The sequence below is a fragment of the Malus sylvestris genome, chromosome 6, assembly GCF_916048215.2.
Source record: "Malus sylvestris chromosome 6, drMalSylv7.2, whole genome shotgun sequence".
Taxonomy (NCBI): domain Eukaryota; kingdom Viridiplantae; phylum Streptophyta; class Magnoliopsida; order Rosales; family Rosaceae; genus Malus; species Malus sylvestris.
Genome location: NC_062265.1, coordinates 9,166,075 through 9,186,511, shown reverse-complemented (window position 1 = coordinate 9,186,511; position 20,437 = coordinate 9,166,075). Strand labels below are relative to the sequence as shown.

General features: G+C 39.8%; 1 protein-coding gene across 1 annotated transcript; it reads right to left on the bottom strand.

The window, feature by feature from the left end:
* Positions 1-1,172: 1,172 nt before the first annotated feature.
* On the bottom strand, positions 1,173-3,237 carry LOC126627452 (probable aspartyl protease At4g16563). The gene has a single exon (XM_050297012.1). It carries the CDS (start codon positions 2,991-2,993, stop codon positions 1,512-1,514), a length of 1,482 nt encoding a protein of 493 aa, XP_050152969.1. The 5' UTR covers positions 2,994-3,237; the 3' UTR covers positions 1,173-1,511.
* Between the last annotated feature and the right edge of the window lie 17,200 nt (positions 3,238-20,437).

The window sequence follows — 20,437 nt, the reverse complement described above, 5'->3', positions numbered from 1 at the left end:
ATTTTTTCAAAAAAAATTTAAAAATTCTATTTTTTTTCCTATAACTTACTAAGCCATTAAACAACATTAAATAACGTTAAACAACATGAAAAAAAAATTATGTTTGGCCCTTTGGCCCTCTGTTGAAGATGGTTTTTTGTCATAGGATTATGTTTGGCCATTTGGGCCTCGGTTGGAGATGGTAAGAAATATAGTTCTGTACTGTTAATTAAAATATTAATTTTTGAAAAGATTATGAGCTAAAATGAGCCATCTGGTCCTACTTCGATTGGAGATGGCCTAAGACTTTATACTTGTAATCGAAGAAGAAAATCACTTTATTGTAGGACTAACATGACAAACATTAATTAGCAATAATTATGGTGCGCCCATCTCTATTAACTTTGATGTCCTATTGCCTATGGGCTAAAAGCTATATGCCCTTTTATTTAGAAGGACCTGGCTTCTCTGTCCTCCTACTTTTCATACACTCTTATCTCCTCTTATTTATGTGGTAATAGTTAAGTCACCTCAACATTTTATATTACTATTATTTTTTAACTTATTATCTCTATAAAAAAATCAATATAAAATATTGACGTGATTTAATCGTGACCGCAAAAAATAAAAAAAGATAAAAGTATATGAAAAGTGGGAGGGCAGAGAAGCTGGGTCTTATTCAGAAATCAGACAAACCCTCCCATGATAAAGCTTAGAGCATCTCTAAACAAAGTTGTTAAATTTAGAACTTGTACTGCACTCTCTACATTTAGAGAGTTTCTAAGCCTTCAAACATTCTTTTTGTTATAATATTGCGTCTTTTCTCACTATTCCTATTAATTAATTCAATAACAAAAAAATGTGAAACAAACTCATTTCAGATTAGATAGTATATAAAGTAATATTAAATTTGTAGAATTTGTTGGAGAACAAAATTGTCAAGTAACAAATTTTACTTTTCAAATTGCTCGTAAATCAAACAAACTTTCATTTTTTCTTTTTGAAAAAAATGATATTAATTACTTAGAAAGAAGTGAATAAGTTTAGTTTCACAAAAACCTAATGATAATGTAGTTTAAATTCATCTATAATCGGAATCGAACGTGACCTTACTTACAAATAAAAATAAATACTACTAAACCATAGTACACAATGACAACAAACTCTAATTTTAAAAATTACATGTGTGAAAGTTGTTGAGATGCTTATGCAAAGGTACATACTAGCTCACATTGCAGAAATCAAAACTCCACTTAGATTAATTACACAACATTATTTAATCTCAAACTTTACAAATTTATCTGATTTCTTTTTGTGTCTGTTTTTGCACTTCATTCTTTGGCATCAAATCCAACTTATGAAAATAATTATAAAACATAGACAAGTTACAATGTACAGCCCACCTTATTACTCAACACACCCGACCCATTTACACAGATCCTTCAGACGGTCAAAGTCAAAACCCCTTTGACCTCGACCAAAAAAAGTCAAACCACCATTGACCACCCCCAAATTTTCAACTCCCATCCCTTCTACAGCTGGTTGAGACTGTCCCAAAGCAATCCACATTGCCTCTTTGCAAACCCAACCCTATGCTTCTCCAAATCATAAACCACCTCAAACCCCTGCTGCTGGTAATTCCCCAAAACACCCCCGGGGCCACCGCTATTCTCCGCCTCATCACCGCCGTTCATCAACATCCAACACCCCACCTTCTTCCTCTTCCTCCCCGCCCCATCACCGCCGTCGACAAACTCATAAAAGTAGTTCCTCCTGGGCAGCGCCACACTGGATTTATTCCCCACGAAATGTAACGCCACGCTGGGGACCTCCACCACCTTGTCGTAATAGTAACACGGCCCGAGCCCGGTTTGTTCCTCAATCTGAGTCGCCCGCTTGTGGACTCGCCCGACTCGGCGGTCGAACTCGGCCACCAGCGAGTTGTAAAACCTCTGAGGCAACATAGTGAAAGTCGTCCCCGAGTCAACGACGATACCACCGTTCCCGTTCTCGTCGACCCTTTTCAGAGTCTCCGGCGCCGGAAAAACCCTTTTGCCTACCGAGACTCCGGCTAGTCCAACGGAATAGAAATAAGGGTGTTTGGGGTTGTCGAGCATGGAGGTGTAGACGTACTCAACCGACTCACTGCCGACGCCGGCGTCCCCGAGTCGCTTCTGCTTCTGGTCGTAGGGTCCCAGAATGAGTGGACTCGGCCTGCGGACTCGGTCCTGGTCAAATGAGTGAGAAACTAAGCAGTATGAAAATTGGGTGGCGAGGTGGGGGGAGGTGGTGGATAACTGGGCCGGTAGAGAAAGCAAACCGCGTCCGAACCCGGCCACCCCAATCGGCTCGCCGAGGGCAGAATGGGAACACCCAAAAGTGAAGTTTCGAAGACCGAGAGAAGGAGACGACATGGGTATTGATAAGCTGTGCTTGTAGAGCTTGGCTATGAAGCTTCCATCGGCGTAGGCGTAGTAGAAGGGCGGGCAGGCGAAGGAGGAGCATTCCGAGATTTCAATGGAGTCGAGAGGGCAGCGGGAAATGGCGCAGAGGTCGGCGGAGGAGAGGGATGAGTGGGCGGCAGAGCAGGAGGTGGCGTCACATGGGACAGCAGCGGTGGGTGGAATTTTGGGAGGAGGGGTTGTGGAGTTGGGTTTGCCTTCGCAGAGAATGCATTCGAAGGGGGAGCAGGGGAACCAGACGAGGTCGCTGCCGGTGTCCATGTAGAGGGAGATGGGTTGGGGAGGGTTGGAGTTGAGAGTGAAGGAGAGAGTGTAGTCGCTGCCGGGGGTGAGGGGGAGGGAGACTTGGTTGGTTTTGCGGTGGTAGTGATGGCGGTTATGGTGGTGGTGGAAGCGCACGGCGGAGCGCGCTGAGGTGGACTTGAGAAGGCTGGGGGTACTGTTGAATTGGGTTTGGGAGAGTCTGTGCGTTAGAGGGAGAAAGAGTGGTTGTGAGGATGAAAGGGAGAAGTGCGTGATGCAACAGAGTATTAGAAACAGAGCAGAAGCCATGGAAAACAGAGTAGAGTTATGATGTTTAGAGAGAGAGAGAGAGATAGAGGGTAGTGAAGGGGTTTTATAAAGGGGGGTGAAACGAGAGGAAGCTCTGGTTGGTGGGAGGAGGGGTTTTCAGGAAAGGATTATCCTCTATTAATGTAAATGGGAAACATGATTAAGGGACTAATCAGCTGAGTTTGCTTTGTTTAATATGTGTTTAACTTAATAAGATAAGTTTAATTAAAGGCAATGGACCAAAATCGGGGTCAATTAGTGAATGGGTGTGACTGAAGTAAAGCTTCTTGTACTTTGAACAATGAACTAATTTTTGCCTAAGACTAAGATTTCATCATATCCATAACATTATTTATGAGCTAATGTGCTTTACCTCAAATGATGCGTGTTGCTTGTAGTCGAGGGAGGAAGATTCTCTCCCATCTTAATCTCTCTCCCTTTCCATCCCCTCCTATTTGAACAGTTATGATTTAGCCACGTTAACATCTTATATTGATTTTTTTATATAGATAATAAGACAAAAAACAATATGTTAGAGAAGGGGAGGGAAGGAGATGGGAATAAGAGAGAAGAGAATCATTCTCTGTAGTCGAGCTAAATGAAGTACAACTCAAACAAAAAGAAAGACCATATCTCATTTACTAATAACGTATCTTGACCGAATAAAATCAACTATCGGTTTGTTCAATTTATTAATCTTCCTTTGAATATCAATTTTATAAAAAATCATTCAAATTAGAGATCGTTTAGTCATATAAACGAATCAAATAAATAGAAAGTTCATCCTGAAAATATTACTCAGCACCTACACTGTCAATATTTTTTTATACATTTGAATGATTAAATTGTCTCCAATTGAAATAATTTTTTGTAGGAATGACCTACAAATGAAGATTAAAAAATTCAACTCTTCTGTTTATAACATTTGCACAGTCAAAATAAGTTATTTGCAATGCGATAAGCTCATCCAGGAAGAATGCAATAAAGTGAGGTATACAAAATGTTACAATTGAGTCTCTCTTCTTAAATATGCATGGCCTGGGCCATTGTCAACCATAAACTTCAGGGCGTGATTCGCTTGAAACCCAAGGAAAGACCAGCTAAAAAGAGTCGACAACTGGATCGACTTTAAGACCAATGTATGGGTTGAAGAACATAAGGTAAGATACATCTATATTTCAATGACAACAATGCAAAGAATCATAACAAGATAATTAACCAAAACAATTATAACAAAAGAAATTCATACCAATCTGGTCCGATATAAAATCATTCGGTTTTTATTTTAATGGACATGACTTGTATAAAAATGAGTCCAAAATTGAGTTCATATTTCTTATGTGCGGTAACCTGGCCCGGTTAGTTTAAGTGGTTTAGCATTGGTCATTTTATTCATGGTCCACAATGAAGCATGTGATCTATATTCCATATCTACTTAACCCTAAGAAGTAAAACAACTGTTGGTATTGACTTTGTTAGACGTAGTTTTTCTTAGCAGAAACAAATAAAGATTGTTTTATATTGGTTTTTTTTATACAACATGTGATTGGAAACAGATCCATTCAATCTGTAGGAACATGACTATATGATACGGATCCAAATGAGCTGCTTTCAGTAATCAAAATATATAAACCCGAACCGGCTCAGACTCATTTACAAAAAAAAAAAAAAAAGAAAAAAAAAAAGGTCATGTCTGGATCCATCCAAAATAAACCCAGCTTGACCCACTTCCCCCCACCCCCATCCCCACCCAAAAATTCTATTCTCTCAGCAAATCATTCTCCCCTCCAATAGCGCTTTAGCTCCATATGAAACCGTATATTTGTGAGAGCAAGGACCTATCCTTTGTAGCCTCTAAATTTATAACTAACTCACCATTCTTTGTTTTTTTTTTTTTTTTTTGAACAAACGATATTACATTAAGGAGTGGGAGAGTGGGCTAAGCCTCACAATGAACAGGCTATAATATGGTTTGAATTTGCATTTGACAAGAATTGAACCTAAAACCTTTCACTTACAAGTGAAGAAGAATACTATTAGACCGCAGTACTAAGTGCCACTAAGTCACCTATTAAAGTCGGAATAGGAATCATCATGGCTTAATTATCAACAATAAAGTCCAACTATACCACTACTTATCAATTTAATAATCTTAATTAGAGGATTTACCATACTAATATTTGACATAACCACTCTATTACACATTGTTTGTACCATACTTAACCAATCCTGAAACTACCAAGCACAGTCAACGTCATACCTTCAAGGACCCACTAAGGGGTCCATGTTGAGGCACCCTTGCTAAAGCACAAGAGTTTCCCTCCAACCTGGGGGCCAATCACAACAGACACATGTCAATGTCAGAATAAAGCTCATAGAGTCCCACATCGACTGCGAACGAAAGCTGGAGACTCTCCTCAACTATAAAAGAAGACCATTATCCTACAGTTAATTCCTAATGTCATCATTGTACATAAACTAGTCATTAGAACTCACTAATGATGATTATGCTCGAACGTATGTATTTGTGTAAACCTTTCACTATTAATAAGAACTCCTCTACTCCGTGGACGTAGCCAAACTTAGGGTGAACCACGTACATCTTGTATTTGCTTCCGTATATCTATCTCTTTACACATCATCGTCACTAGGTGACCGGAGCAACCGAGCGAAGGTTACAAACTTGACACTTTACGTTGTTCCAAAGTCTTCATCGATTTTGTGCATCAACATTTGGCGCCATCTGTGGGAAAAGACACTTATTCCTACTCTATTCAGATTTGTCAAGCTAGTTTCCATCGTTCGTACACTCTCATTTAACCAGGCATCCCTCTCCAACATGTGAAGCGAAGGAAGCCACAGTACATAGAACAACATTCCCCTCATGCCTAGTGTGAGACAGCGAAGGAATGAACGAAAGCAAGCTAAAGTCGAAAAGCTGGAGGCTCAAAACAACAAGATAGCAATAAAGAACGAGATCCTCCGGGAGCAGTATGAGAAGCTCTTCGAGATGCACGAGGAGGCTAGGCATACTCAATCACATAAGCCCATTACCCTTATGGACGTCAACCATCTCCTGGGTAGTCCCCCAACATGAAGGGTCACTGATTTTCAACATGGATATTCCTGATGAGGAGCAAGCTACTCATCAATGTGTTGATCAACGTGAGACTTCTCTCAACCCAGCTGCTTCGTCTCGAAACAAGAGAAATAGAGGGAGGCACCTCTTTGCATAAGAAATGGAATGATCAAGAGCCTTTTACCGTGACTGTTGAGACTTCCTGAGACAACGTTGAGAAAATCCAAGTCACATAGACTCAAGGATCAAAGACCTAAAAGTCATTGAAGGGCTCGATCCTCTACCACAACGTAGGCCAACACCCAAACCAAGAAAGGAACGGCATGCCTTGGAGGGATAGGAAGGTGTAGGAGACTCGGGGGACTACTAACAAGCATGCCCTAAAAGCCAGTACGGTGAATCTAAGGAAAAGCCATAGGTCTTTGACCAAACTCCCATACTTCCAAAGGATGAGGGAAATTTGCGAATGAGAGTTCTAATGGTGCATGACTCCACTCAGGACCCTCTTGTCCTACAACTCCTTGAGGAAGTAAACAAGTTGAAGGTCGAACGTTAGGCCGAAACGAAACAAAAACAAAAACTTGCCTTGCAATCTTATATTGGGAGGGTAGATCTGATTGAGCATATCCACCTATTTGAATCCACCATGGCATGCCGAAGACATAGTGATGAAGAATAATGTCTCATTTTTTCCTCCACTCTCTCTGGTGGAGCTCTTAATTGGTATTGTCGTCTTCAACCTGATACACTGGATTCCTTCACTAAGCTAAAGAGACTCTTCGTGGTTTAACACATCTTTCAAGCTGATTGCTTACACTTCGTTGATGAGCTATACGCCATTCGTCAGAAATCAAAGAAGTCATTGCGTTAATATGCCGGTCACTTCAGCTATGATTACTCTCGTTGTGCTGAGGCAAATGACAAAACAGCACTCAGGGCCTTCACGGTAGGCATGCATGAATGCTTCTTCAAGTACATGATCAATGCTAACACTTGGACGACTTACTCTAAAATTATGATGTAAGCTTACAATCATGCTTTTGCCGAGACGAGGACATACCAAGGGAACACTCTTATGCTTAACTCCTATCAACAAGTGGGGAGTGGAAGTCGAGTTCTACCGAGTGAGGAGGTTTTGGCCATTCAGACACCCATTGCACCCTTTCCTGCCTAACTTAGCTACTCACTAAATCACCAAATATATTTGTCTCTTAGTAAGAGGAAAGATTTTTACTCTCAACAAGCTCATTATAACGAGAGGGATAAAGGTTCGTATCAAGATAACTAGAAGTGAATGTACCTTCAACTAATATGATCATAGGGTCAAGCCTCGCTCTTTCAAAATGGGAGGACTAGGTGCTAAAGGAAATGCTATTATAAGAAGGCATACATATTACAAATGTGTTGACCCTCAACCGCCTAAGAGCTTTTGTAACACAAGTCATTCGGTAAATATTTAAAGAAGAGGGAAGTCAGACAACTTCGTTTAAGTCTTTTACATTACTAGCACTGGAACATTTGGTCTACGCTGACCTACCTCTATACTTTAACTCAAAGCATTAACATGCATACTTTGACACAAAGTAAGTGAAACTAGGTGTTACAACCAACATGGTTCACATATCCAAAGCATAAATTCCTTCATGCATAGCAAAACATGTATAAGCTTCACTCATGTCAATCAACATAAACATCATATATTTCAACACATTCATACATAAGCTAACTGAGCTTCGAAAAGGGTCAACATACTTTGTGTCATTCAACACTTGCTACAATGTGCCTCGACACCTTGCCCTGAGTCTCACTAACCAGGTGATGAAGGAACTCACCTTCGTATCACTAACCAGGTGATGAAAGGTACAACTTGTACTGTGAAATCCTATATTGCCTAAGGGAGTGGATCCTGTAAGCCTTATATGTATATTCTTATCTCTACCTAGCATGAGGCCTTTTGGGAGCTCACTGGCTTCGGGTTCCATCGGAACTCCGAAGTTAAGCGAGTTTGCGCGAGAGCAATCCCAGGATGGATGGCCCATTGGGAAGTTCTCGTGTGAGTTCCCAGAAACGGGCGTGCTATGGTAGAGTTGAGCCCGAGATGTGATGGGGGCCCTGGATGGGATGTGACAATTTGGTATTAGAGCCAATCATTGGCCGGATGTGTGCCGATAAGGTCGTCGGGCCCCTAGGGGGTGAATTGTGACATCCCACATCGCCTAAGGGAGTGGATCATGTAAGCCTTATATGTATATTCCTATCTCTACTTAGCACAAGGCCTTTTGGGAGCTCACTGGCTTCAGGTTCCATCGGAACTCAGAAGTTAATCGAGTTCGCACGAGAGCAATCCCAGGATAGGTGACCCACTGAGAAGTTCTTGTGTGAATTCCCAGAAACAAAATCATGAGGCGTGGTCGGGGCCTAAAGTAGACAATATCGTTCTACGACGGAGTCGAGCCCGGGATGTGGTAGAGGCCCGGGCTGGGATATGACAATTTGGTATCAGAGCCAATCCTTGATCGGATGTGTGCCGATGAGGACGTCAGGCCCCTAGGGAGGGGTAAATTGTGACATCCTACATCACCAAGGGGAATGTATCCTGTAAGCCTTATATGTATATTCCCATCTCTACCTAGCACGAGGCCTTGTGGGAGCTCATTGGCTTCGGGTTCCATCGAAACTCCAAAGTCAAGCTAGTTCGCGCGAGAGCAATCCCAGAATGGGTGACCCACTGGGAAGTTATCGTGTGAGTTCCCAGAAACAAAACCGTGAGACCATGGTCTGGGCCTAAAGCAGACAATATCGTGCTACGGTAGAGTCAAGCCTGAGATGTAATGGGGGTCTGGCCGCGATATGACAATTTGGTATGTTTTCCAATCCCTGGCCGGATGTGTGCCAATAAGGACGTCGGGCCCCTAAGGGGGTGGATTATGACATCTCACATTGCCCAAGGGAGTGGATCATGTAAGCCTTATATGTATATTCCTATCTCTACCTAGCACGAGGCCTTTTGGGAGCTCACTGGCTTCGCGTTCCATCGAAACTTCGAAGTTAAGCGAGTTCGCACGAGAGCAATCCTGGGATGGGTGACCCACTGCGAAGTTCTCGTGTGAGTTCCCAAAAAAAAATCGTAAGGGCGTGGTTAGGGCCCAAAGCAGACAATATCGTGCTACGATGGAGTCGAGCTCAGGATGTGATGGGGGCTCGAGCCGGGATGTGACAATTTGGTATCAGAGCCAATCCCTGGCCGGATGTGTGCCGATGAGGACGTCAGGCCCCTAGGGGGTGGATTGTGACATCCCACATCGCCCAGGGGAGTGGGTCCTGTAAGCCTTATATGTATAGTCTCATCTCTACCTAGCACGAGGCATTTTGGAAGCTCACTGGCTTCGGTTCCATCGGAACTCCGAAGTTAAGCGAGTTCGTGCGAAAACAATCCCAGGATGGGTGACTCACTGGGAAGTTCTCGTATGAGTTCCCAGAAACAAAACCATGAGGGCGTGGTTGAGGCCCAAAGCGGACAATATCGTGCTACGGTAAAGTCGAGCCCAGGATGTGACATGTACTCTAATATCATTTGGCAACTTGCCACTCTTATCACCAACTAGGTGATTAAGGAACTCACTTTCGTATCACCAACCAGGCGATGAAGGAACTCACATTCGTATCACCAACCAGGCGATGAAGAGTACAACTAGTATTATTAATAAACATTTTTGCCTCAGCAACTCACCATCTGTCCCCCCAACTAAGTGAGGAGTGGTACAACTTGTACATGTAAACTCTTAGCATTCACAAATAGTCAAAAACCCTCAAGCCTTATAGCTCAAAAGGGGATAACCAAGCTTAATTCAACCCAACTCGGGGAGCACTTATGCCTAACAAGGGTTATAGTCACCAACAAAGTCTTATTGCAAGCCAATAAAGGCTTCAGTGCATGTTCTACAAACATCAAGCTCTTCAGTGCATGTTATACATACATTTTCCCTCTGTAACAATGCAAACACTATAACTCGTAGAAAACTTCATACACTCTTGATCAAGATTGTGCGAAGCAAAATCAATTTATATGGTTCCTCTGAACCTTCAACTACTACAATGTGTGGCTTGCCTTACACACTCTTCTTCAAGAGTGAGGAAGCAAAATCTATATATGTTGTCTCTCCCACATTTTTTTTGTCCCTAGTTCCACAAAAAAATAAAGATAAAAAATAAAAAATTCTGCCAAAAAAAATCCGAAATTAATTAAGACATGTGGAGAAGGCCTACAAAACTTCAACACGTAAGAGATAACTACAACATGTAGATTGCCTTCAACACTCTTCTTCAAGAGTGTGGAAGCAAAAGCTTCCTTAGGAAGAGAGCCTCCCACACCCTTGAGGGAATAGAGCTTCTCACACCTAAGGAAGAGAACTTCCCACACCCAAGGGTATGAGCTTCCCACACCTAAGGAAGAGAGCTTCCCACACCCTTGAGGGAAGAGAGCTTCCCACACCCTTGAGGGAAGAGAGCTTCCCACACCCAAGGGTATGAGCTTCCTACACCTAAGGAAGAGAGCTTCCCACACCCTTGAGGGAAGAGAGCTTCCCACATCTAAGGAAGAGAGCTTCCCACACCCTTGAAGGGAGAGAGCTTCCCACACCCTTGAGGGAAGAGAGCTTCCCACACCCAAAGGTATGAGCTTCCCACACCCAAATTCAAAAAGCCTTCCACACTCTTCAAAAAAGCTTCCACCGAAAGCTTCAACAAAAAATTCAAAATGTCTTCCACACTTTTCTTCAAGAGTGTGGAAGCAAAATCTATTTATGTGCTTCAAAAGAGCTTCAACCGAAAGCTTTAACAAAAATTCAAAAAGCCTTCCACACTAAAATCTATTTATGTGCTTCAAAAAAAGCTTCAAACGAAAGCTTTAACAAAAAATTCAAAAGCCTTCCACACTCTTCTTCAAGAGTGTTGAAATCAAAATCTATTTATGTGGTTCAAAAAAGCTTCAGCTGAAAGCTTTAACAAAAAATTCAAAAACCCTTCCACATTCTTCTTCAAAAGTGTGGAAGCAAAATCTATTTATGTGCTTCACAAAAGCTTCAATCGAAAGCTTTAACAAAAATTCAAAAAGCCTAGAAGTTTCGTGACTACTCAGTGGCTTAAATTTTTCAAGTCCCCAACTGAGAAGTTTTCCTCACTCGAGAACTTAGGGGAGCATTATTTGTACCATACTTGACAAATCTTAAAACTACCAAGCATGGTCAACGCCATACCTTCAAGAACCCACTGAGAGGTTTATGCTGAGACACCCTTGCTGAAGCACAAGAGTTTCTCTCCAATCAGGAGGCCAATCACAGCACGACAGATGTCAACGTCAGAATAAAGCTCATAGAGTCCCACATCGACCGCGGATGAAAGCTGGAGACTCCCCTCAACTATAAAAGAAGATCATTCTCCTACAGTTAATTCCTAATGTCATCATTATACTTAAACTAGTTATTAGAACTCACTAATGATGATTATGCTTAAACCTATGTATTTGTGTAAACCTTTCACTATTAATAAGAACTTCTCTACTCTATGGACGTAGCCAAATTTAAAGTGAACCACGTACATCTTGTGTTTGCTTCCCTATCGCTATCTCTTTACACATCATCATCATTAGGTGACCGGAGCAACCGAGTGAAAATCACAAACTTGACACTTTACGTTGTTCTAAAGTCTTCACCGATTTTGTGCATCAACACACATCATAATACAATAATAGGTTATGTGTGATTAAACACACTCATATATCATACATATAGGACACACATTTGTTGTCTTTGATGTGAATTTGAAATTTGCATCCAAGAGGCCGACATATTATCTTAATTAACTTAACTTACATATTGTTTTAAAACTAGCACCGCCTAGGTTCTGCCCAAACGCTAGGCGGCTGACTATTGCCTCGACTAGCGCCTAACATTTTTTAAAACTTTGCTTACATATACAACTTGTTTGGAGTTTAGGTTTTCTAATGTATCGATATGATTTCAAAAGACATCTTCAGGGCGTTAGGGAAACTTCCCCTCAAAAAGCAAGTTGAGTAGCCCAAAGTCGAGACAAAAAAAAAGTCGACGAATAATACAAGCGAAGTGGAATTTGAACTTGAAGAGTGACAGGTCACAGGCCAACAGCTCAGTTCCTTCCAATCTTTCTTGGTCTTTGGATTTTTTGGTAGATTTGGCCGGGAACCGTACCTTCCTTGGTTCGACCTTCTTCGTTGCTACATGATTTGTCAATGGAGGATATGATCAGGTACTTGTTGGAGTGAAAAGAATTTGACTTTTATGTAGTCAAGAAATAGGCTACTTTTTAGATTTTTTTATTTTTTATTTTTAGTTAAATTTAACAAAAAAAATTAGGTTCTAAGAATAATTTGGTACTGTTATATTATTTTTGTTAAGTGAACAGTCAGATCTCTTCCAAGCTGAAAAGGTACTAAAATCATTGGTAAGAGGTAGTTGGTCAGTCGATGTTCAAAACAAGCAATGCATTAAGTTTACTCAGACCTCTTCAACCAATTCTCTTCCGGGTTCATACTCTTTTCCATTTCAGTAGTTTAAATCAATTTAGTGTAATTTATCTTATTGTTTGTTAAAAAAACATTTATTGAGACGAAGCACATTAAAGCAACTTATAAAACCTTAATTGATTGAAAAGAAAGATATTCCATTAGCTAATCCCATTTGGCACTTGATATTACAACCCAAATCACAAAAAGGAAAGCAACAGAAAACTGGTCGAACTGAATTAATGAAAGCTTCAAGCAGCTGATTAAATTAGTCGAAACAAGTTTTGGTTACTTAGGGCTGGTTTGGTATTGCTGTGCTTTGAAAAAAAACTATTTCTGCTGTGCTGTAAGAATAAGCAGCTGTGAAATAAAGTAGCAGAGTGTTTGATAAATTTTTTTGTAAAAGTGTTTTTGAAAAAAAAAAAAGTATTATAATATTTAGTAAACTTTTATGTAAAACAGATGTGAAAAAAAGCCAGTTTTTCAAAGCTGGGTTTTGCAGCTTTGTGTTTTTGGCTTTTTTTTCATTCAAAATTGTGAAAAAAAAGTTAAAGCTAAATGTTTACCAAACACAAAAAAGCTCCAAGCTTTTTTTTTATAGCTACTTTTTTCAGAATCATTTCAGTACCAAACCAGACCTTAATGATCATTTCCAGCTCGTGCGCTTTTGTTTTCCCACGTACGCATAAATACGTGCAAAAAAACACGTAAAGTTGTGCATTAAACAAGAGAAAATTAATCAGCTTAATTCAACATAAAATATTTCTCTCAACATTAATTTGAGCCATGTCAGTTTTTCTACAGCAGGCAGCGCAAGCTTGGGGCGAACCTTCAAATCATCAGGAAGGAGAGCAATGTTGCAACAACCAAGGGTTCTTCTTCCCACAAATCCAAGCTGTTCCGATCCGATTCCAGTCGACGATCAGAAATCCAGAATCATTTATGCCAAGTAGAAAACTGCAGCTTTGATTTCTAGATGCAGACATAGATTCATGCAGCTCAATAAATTCAAGCCAAAACTACGATTGATCCCTTGGCCTCCAAAGCATGAATGTACGAACGTGGCATTGCGCGATTGGATTGGAATTTCAAATACTTAATATTCTGAATCCACATTTTAATTGTAATGGCTTGCAATTTGGCCATGGACATGCATGGCGTGAATATATAGCTAAACTTTCACAACTGTAAACTTTTTATTTTTGAATTTTTAGCTTCACAAATTGTACACTTTTTTTTCTTCAATTTATTTTGGGCAATACAGACAGCGACTTTCTCTTCATTACTATATTCATCACAAAATCAATTAGTAGTAATAAAGTACAATTAGTTTTCACTAATAGTCTAATATGATTAATTATATGGCTTATTCTATTTTCTTCGCATATTTTACAAAGAAGGATTGAGGCGTTGAAGGCTCATACGAGGCTCTGAAACAATTTGAGAAAGAACCATACTTTCTTTAAGGAAAATTTCTTCTATGTAACAGGAGGAATGTATTTTTTTTTTCTTTCTCTGTTAAAACTTAGTTTATTGAGTTAAATATTAATTGATCAGTGATTATGCAATGTTCATAATCCAACCGTCACTCAGATAAGTATATCAAGGCCTGCAAGTTCTGTAAATTGACAACCTCTCAAGTCTAAAAATTAAGCAAAAATTTTGGAAGAGAGCAATTAACCCTAGCAAAATCTAAAAAATAAAGGAAAAAGTATGGAAGAGAAGAAACTAGGATGAAGACGATTCCATTCAGATTCTCTTTGTGAGGATCTTAAGGATCTTTACATCTTATTCGTTCATCGTATATTGTATAAACAGAAATCATTTTGAATTTTTTTTGATTTAAAATTAAATACAAATAGTACCTACGTAAACTGACTACAAGATGTACAAAAAAGCATAGAATGTTAGAACCTCTAAGATCCTCATCTCCGATTCGCGCCAAAATGGCAGTTCTTTTGTGGGCCTATTGGTTTGGTTCCTCAGCTTTTGGCAAGCAGCTAAATTCTCGTAAACCCCACACCACCCAATGCCCGCCAATAGACTTCAAGCCATGGACTTGAACTGCTTATCACAGCCATGCTCTCGCTGCTGTAAAGGTGTGTTTCTCCACGTGTGAATAGGGACCGCTGATGAGGACAAAACTTTGAGGTCGACATGGGAAAGCGATCGTCCGGATCCCTTCTATCAAATTCACCCAATCAATCAATTCGGACCATTGAAATTTATAGGATAAAAAAAATTATTATGATCATAATACACATGTAAATTCAATCAATTAAATAATACCCAAATGTATCAAACACATATATCAATAAGCATAACAATAAAAGGGAAAAGGTAAAGAATGATATGGCTTGTGATATCAAAAGAGGCGTGTTGTCACTGTCCTAAAGCCGTAGATGTCTTCCTACGTGCCAGTTATAACGGCTATCTACAACTTCAAAATACAACTCTTGAATCTCACAGAATGTCTAATCCATAAGCACGATTACGGTAGACAGGGTGCCAAGTAGTGATCAATTTCCCATTGATGATTAGGATGAGTAGGAAGATAATAAGGATTATATATGAGTACTGTAATAGGGAGAGAAGAAAAACATTTTTAATTTTTATTAACCTTTGTGGAGTTCCCCACTTATAAAACTCTATATCACCTTTGGTAAAAGACATGACTTCTCTAAGTGATATGGCTCTTCATATTTATTATTCAAAATAATAATAAATAAAGTTTTGAATCTTTAAGAAAATAAAATAAATAACCAACAATCCCCCACAAGATTCAAAACTCCATAGAAATGTAGAAGACGTGTGTGTGTGTGTAAATGTATGTATGTATGTATATGTATGTATGTATGTATGTATATAAATGGAAGAAATTTGTGAAACTTGTATACCATGCAATGGATGTAGGTGTCTTTTGGACTTGAACCTACACTTAGTGTTAACAACTTTCATCTGAAGGAATCATAGTGAACTATGTCTTGAACTAGACTCCTTTTAACCAAAATACTAAATGTAACACACTTGGTATTGATCGAAAACTTGGCGCGGGTTAGCGCTATTTATGGCCATGCGCTTAATCTTGATTCTCATGAGAGTTATTAGATGACAGCCCAATCCTTACAGTCACGGCCTCACAACTACTCTCACTTAGGTGAGTTTTCCAAGAGTACATGTGACCTGTACCCTGCAGGAGATTGCTCACGTCAAAACTCATTTAGGGTTAATATCCGTCCTAACGCCACATAAAATAGCACTAAAGTCTAGGGATGAGTGGAAGAATATCTCCTGGATATCTTCATTATAATATGAATGCTATAATGAGTCACGCAATATGGATTGTTTCTACCACATTGAACTTCCTTCATGGGATCTCTAATCACAAAAGTTGGGTTTCTTCCTTAGGTGACTCCCTTACGGGCTTAAGCACATCCCCCTCGACAATTTTGCATTTAGTCTCCGTGAGGCATGCAGATATCTGACTAACAAGTCATTTTATTATGATTGCCTTCACAAGGTATATATAAGTTTTCTTTTTGGTCATATATTTGCCCGTCAACGCTTTTAAACCTGCAAGTTATAACTAACTGCAAGCTAAAAATATTTTAGTCATAATTCACATATAAGTTGTTTAAGGTGCATAATCATTCATAGCTTCACTAGAATAAACATGAGTATGAGCAATGAAACATACCCCCACATTATAGGCGCTTATTAGAAAAATTAATTTCATGAAAATCTCAAATCAATTTCAGTATATACAAGATATCAAAAGTAAAAGCAAATTACACACACCTTGAAGAAAAGTTAATATGTTTGTTCTCAAAGAGTAACTTACATGTCTTGCAATGAAGACAAAATATTAATCTGTTCTAGTGATTTTATTATCACTGTGACACCAAAGCTCAACAAAGCAAAACTCAAACAACATATAATTCACAATTTGTAACATCTGATTAAGAGATGGAAAAGTAAAACCCAAATATACTTTCCCACAATTTTTTTTTCAAAAGTATAAACCAAGATGATCAACAAATATATTGTTTTGACCAAATCCCATAGTAACATGGCACTGACTTCTATATACGCTTTTGATTTATTTTATCATCAAATGCATTGAAAGAACTAAGGCATACAAAGTCAGCAGTTGTGACAACCCGTTTCTAAATTTACGATTTTGTATTAATTTTAAATGAGTGATTTGACGAAAATGCCCTAAAGGCGAGGATATTGACTTTTGTTGGCCAACGTATTGTGAGACGTATGAAATATTCATTAAGCGTATTCTTGAAGTACTTAACGATACGAACACGTAGGCGTAAGCGGAATTGAAATCAGAGTTACGATTAAAGTTTTACGGAGCTACGAATCCGAAAGTATTTTGAAGAAATCACTATTTTAATTATATTATATTATTTTATATCACTAAATTGTTATGCCACATGTGTGTCTATGAGAGGAAAAGAAAGGGATCGGGGATGAGGAGAAACTGAGGAGAAAGGATTGGGCAGACCTGCCCAGTCGGAGAATAAGAGAATGAGATGAGGAACGAATCAAGAGATGAGGGAGGAGAGTCTAACCAATCATGTGAAGGGTCAGGAGGGAAAAGAAAGAGTGGGAGACGCAGCCAACCCAGATCCACCTTGACCCGTTTTCTGTGCATGACCCGGCCGACTTCCGCCATGTTTTTCGATGCCCTTTTAGGCGATTTTTTCTACGATTTGCGGCCACCCACCACATGGAAGTTACTCAACATCAACACCTATTCCATTCCCATGCAAAATCCAGTTCCTTTAACCCCGGTTTGAGGAGAACGGAGCCATCAAACCCGTGGGGGTTCCGAAGGGTGCCACGGCGGAATCTGCCATTTATGAAGCAAACTTTGTCAATCACCACCCCTAATGGACTTCCCACAACACTAGCAACAAAGCCTAAGCATTAGATGAGGCGCTGGAGCCTCGGATTTGACGAATCGAAGCATACCCAATTCTAAGGTTCCGATGGGTTCGTGGCAATTTGAAGCTTTTTTCGGGCAAATTAGACTTGGCCACATCTATAAAACTTGCTCTTCTCCTTGAGATCTTCATTTTTTTGAAAATTGAGAATTTTTAGAAATAGTTGATTTTTTCGACGAGTCGGGACGGCCGACCGCCGTGTGCGGTGGTGCGTGGGCCAAGACTCTACTTGCCCTTCCTAAACTAATTTGGCTACTTTGATTTCAAGTGACGTTCAATTAACAAAATCTCGTCGTAAGCCTATAGTTTTGATATAGACCGCCACTTGGATATTAAATGAATTGACAATCCGACCGTTGGATTGTCGCCAAACTTTAATATGTAATAGTACGTAACATTTGAGCATATTAGGAACTAACAGATTAGAAATATGTCTTATGGATTTTCTGGAATTGGATTTGTAAGTTCGTAAAATAAAACATCGATCACCACTTGAATTTGCAATTGAAAGAGATCCAACCATTGGATCGTAATGAAATTTTGTTTTGATGTTCTAGAAGCATAATGTGGATCTTTGGAAGTTACGGATCAGAAATCCAAGATGTAGATCTTCCGGATCGAGTTACGTAGGGTTGTGGACCTTACCGTCAACCTTTGACCGACGATTGATTTTTGGTCAATGAGTTTCAAATCATTCTAGAACGTCCTCGGAGATGTGTTTTATGTCAATTACATGTTCTATCAATAAGAATTCTGAGACGTGATTTGATAATTGTTCTAGGCGCCAATCGTTCGAGATGCCTCAATATTTATGCTAAGGAGTTATAACGCAGACCTCAGGTGAGTGGGTTTTTTCTTTTTTATAGTATATATTTCCACAAATGCTTTTGAATTAATTTATGCATTTCATGCCATGATTAAGAAATGTTGCATTGTTGTTGTTGATGCACAAAATCAGTGAGGACTTTAGTACAACAGAAAGTGTTAAGTTTGTGACCTTCGCTAGATTGCTCCGGTCACTAGTGTGGATAAGTATGTAAATGGATAGGGACAGGGAAGCAAACACAAGATTTACGTGGTTCATCCAGATTGACTACGTCCACGGAGTAGAGGAGTTCTCATTAATTGTGAAGGGTTTGCACAAGTACATAGGTTCAAGCTCTCCTTTAGTGAGTACTAGTGAATGATTTAGTACAAATGACATTAGGAAATATTGTGAGAGAATGATCTCTATTTATAGAAGAGAGTTTCTAGTTTTATTCTGACATTGACACGTGTCGTGTTGTGATTGGCTTCTGATGTTGACACGTGTCGCGCTATGATTGGTTTCTGATGTCAACACGTGTTGCGCTGTGATTGGCCTCCTCGTTGGAGGGAAACTCTTCTGGGTCCTTGATGGTATAACGTTGACCGGTGCTCAGTAGTTTTGGGATTGGTCAAGTATGGTACAAACAGTGCTCCCCTAAGTTTCCGAGTAAGGGAAGCTCCTCGGTTGGGGACTTGCAAGATCCAAGCCATTGAGTAATCATGAAGCTTCTAAGTACCGAAGTGTGGTATCATTTTCACTTTCCTTATCTGTCTCATATGTAGATGTGGCATCTTCTCTGGAAGTACTTTTCCTTTATCCAGGGGTGGTATCTTTAATCGATGAAGATACATAAGGTAATGTATCAATTTCACTTGAAGCTTATTTGTAGTTTCGGGCTTGGTCAAGTGCGATACAAACCCTATAGTAGGAGTCCCCCAAGTCGCCGAGCTAGGAAATTTGCCGAATGAGGTAACAGACAAGGTAAGCAATCAGACTTCCAAGCAAGTAACCTGGATTGGAGGATCGACTTCGGCTTCCGGTTGATTGTTCTCTTTCTCCTTGTGTCGTAAACATCAACAAGGATATAGAGAAGCAAATGGAGAATAGATGATATAAGATACTTTTTCTTTTGAAGAAGTAACTTTCCACAGGCTTATTCTTGAACTGGGCTGGAGGGTTTTCTAGTTTCCTCCAGAGTATAAGGTCGACTCAAGAATTTGAGGGTCAAAACAAGTCCATCAAATGTAGAGTACGTTCGACCCTGATGATATGGGATACTTTTGCTTTTGACAAAGAAGTGGATGTATAGGCATGTGTTCTGTTACGCTTGTCTCCACATGCTTCCTTGTATCTTACTTCTTTCTCACTTGCCCTATCTGTTCCTCAGGCAGATGTGGTATCTTCTCTGGAAGCATAAGTTGTTGAAGATGAGTACTCGAGAGCAATGCCAGGTAAGTAATCAGGCAAGGGGTTCCAGGCAGTCTGTTCCTGACTGGAACTTGATTCCAAGTGCTGACTGATTGCTCTATTTCTCCTTGTCTTGCAGGTAAAAACAAGGCCAAAGGAAAAGACAGGGAAAAAGCATGATATGGGATACTCTTGCTTTTAACCCTGATGATATGAGATACTCTTGCTCTGGTGTGGCTTGGTTTCAGAGGTATTATCGGGGGGAAAAGAAGCTAAGTATTTTGAGAGACTCTGTTGAGAGTGCCCTTTCGGATGTGAAGAAAAGTTGAGCATTTTTTGTATTTGCAGGTCTGCCTGGCTATGGAGGATGAAGGTCGACATATATAAGAATTGTCCCAACAGCGAGTGGTAATGCTGTTCCTTTACCCTTCTTGGTCATAACAATGTAGTGGGAGCTGCAAGATTCACGTGTTTTAACTTTGTCAGAGCACTTTGAAAAAGTGGTCTGTGGTATCTGGAAAGCTGATGTTGCGTGTGAATATTACAGACAAACTTTATCCAAGGAAATCTAGCTCTCGAAGTTCAGAGAATGGTGCCTCTTCGATTTTCGAACAAGCAATCTTTTCCGAGATCTGGCTCTCGAGATTCAGAGAA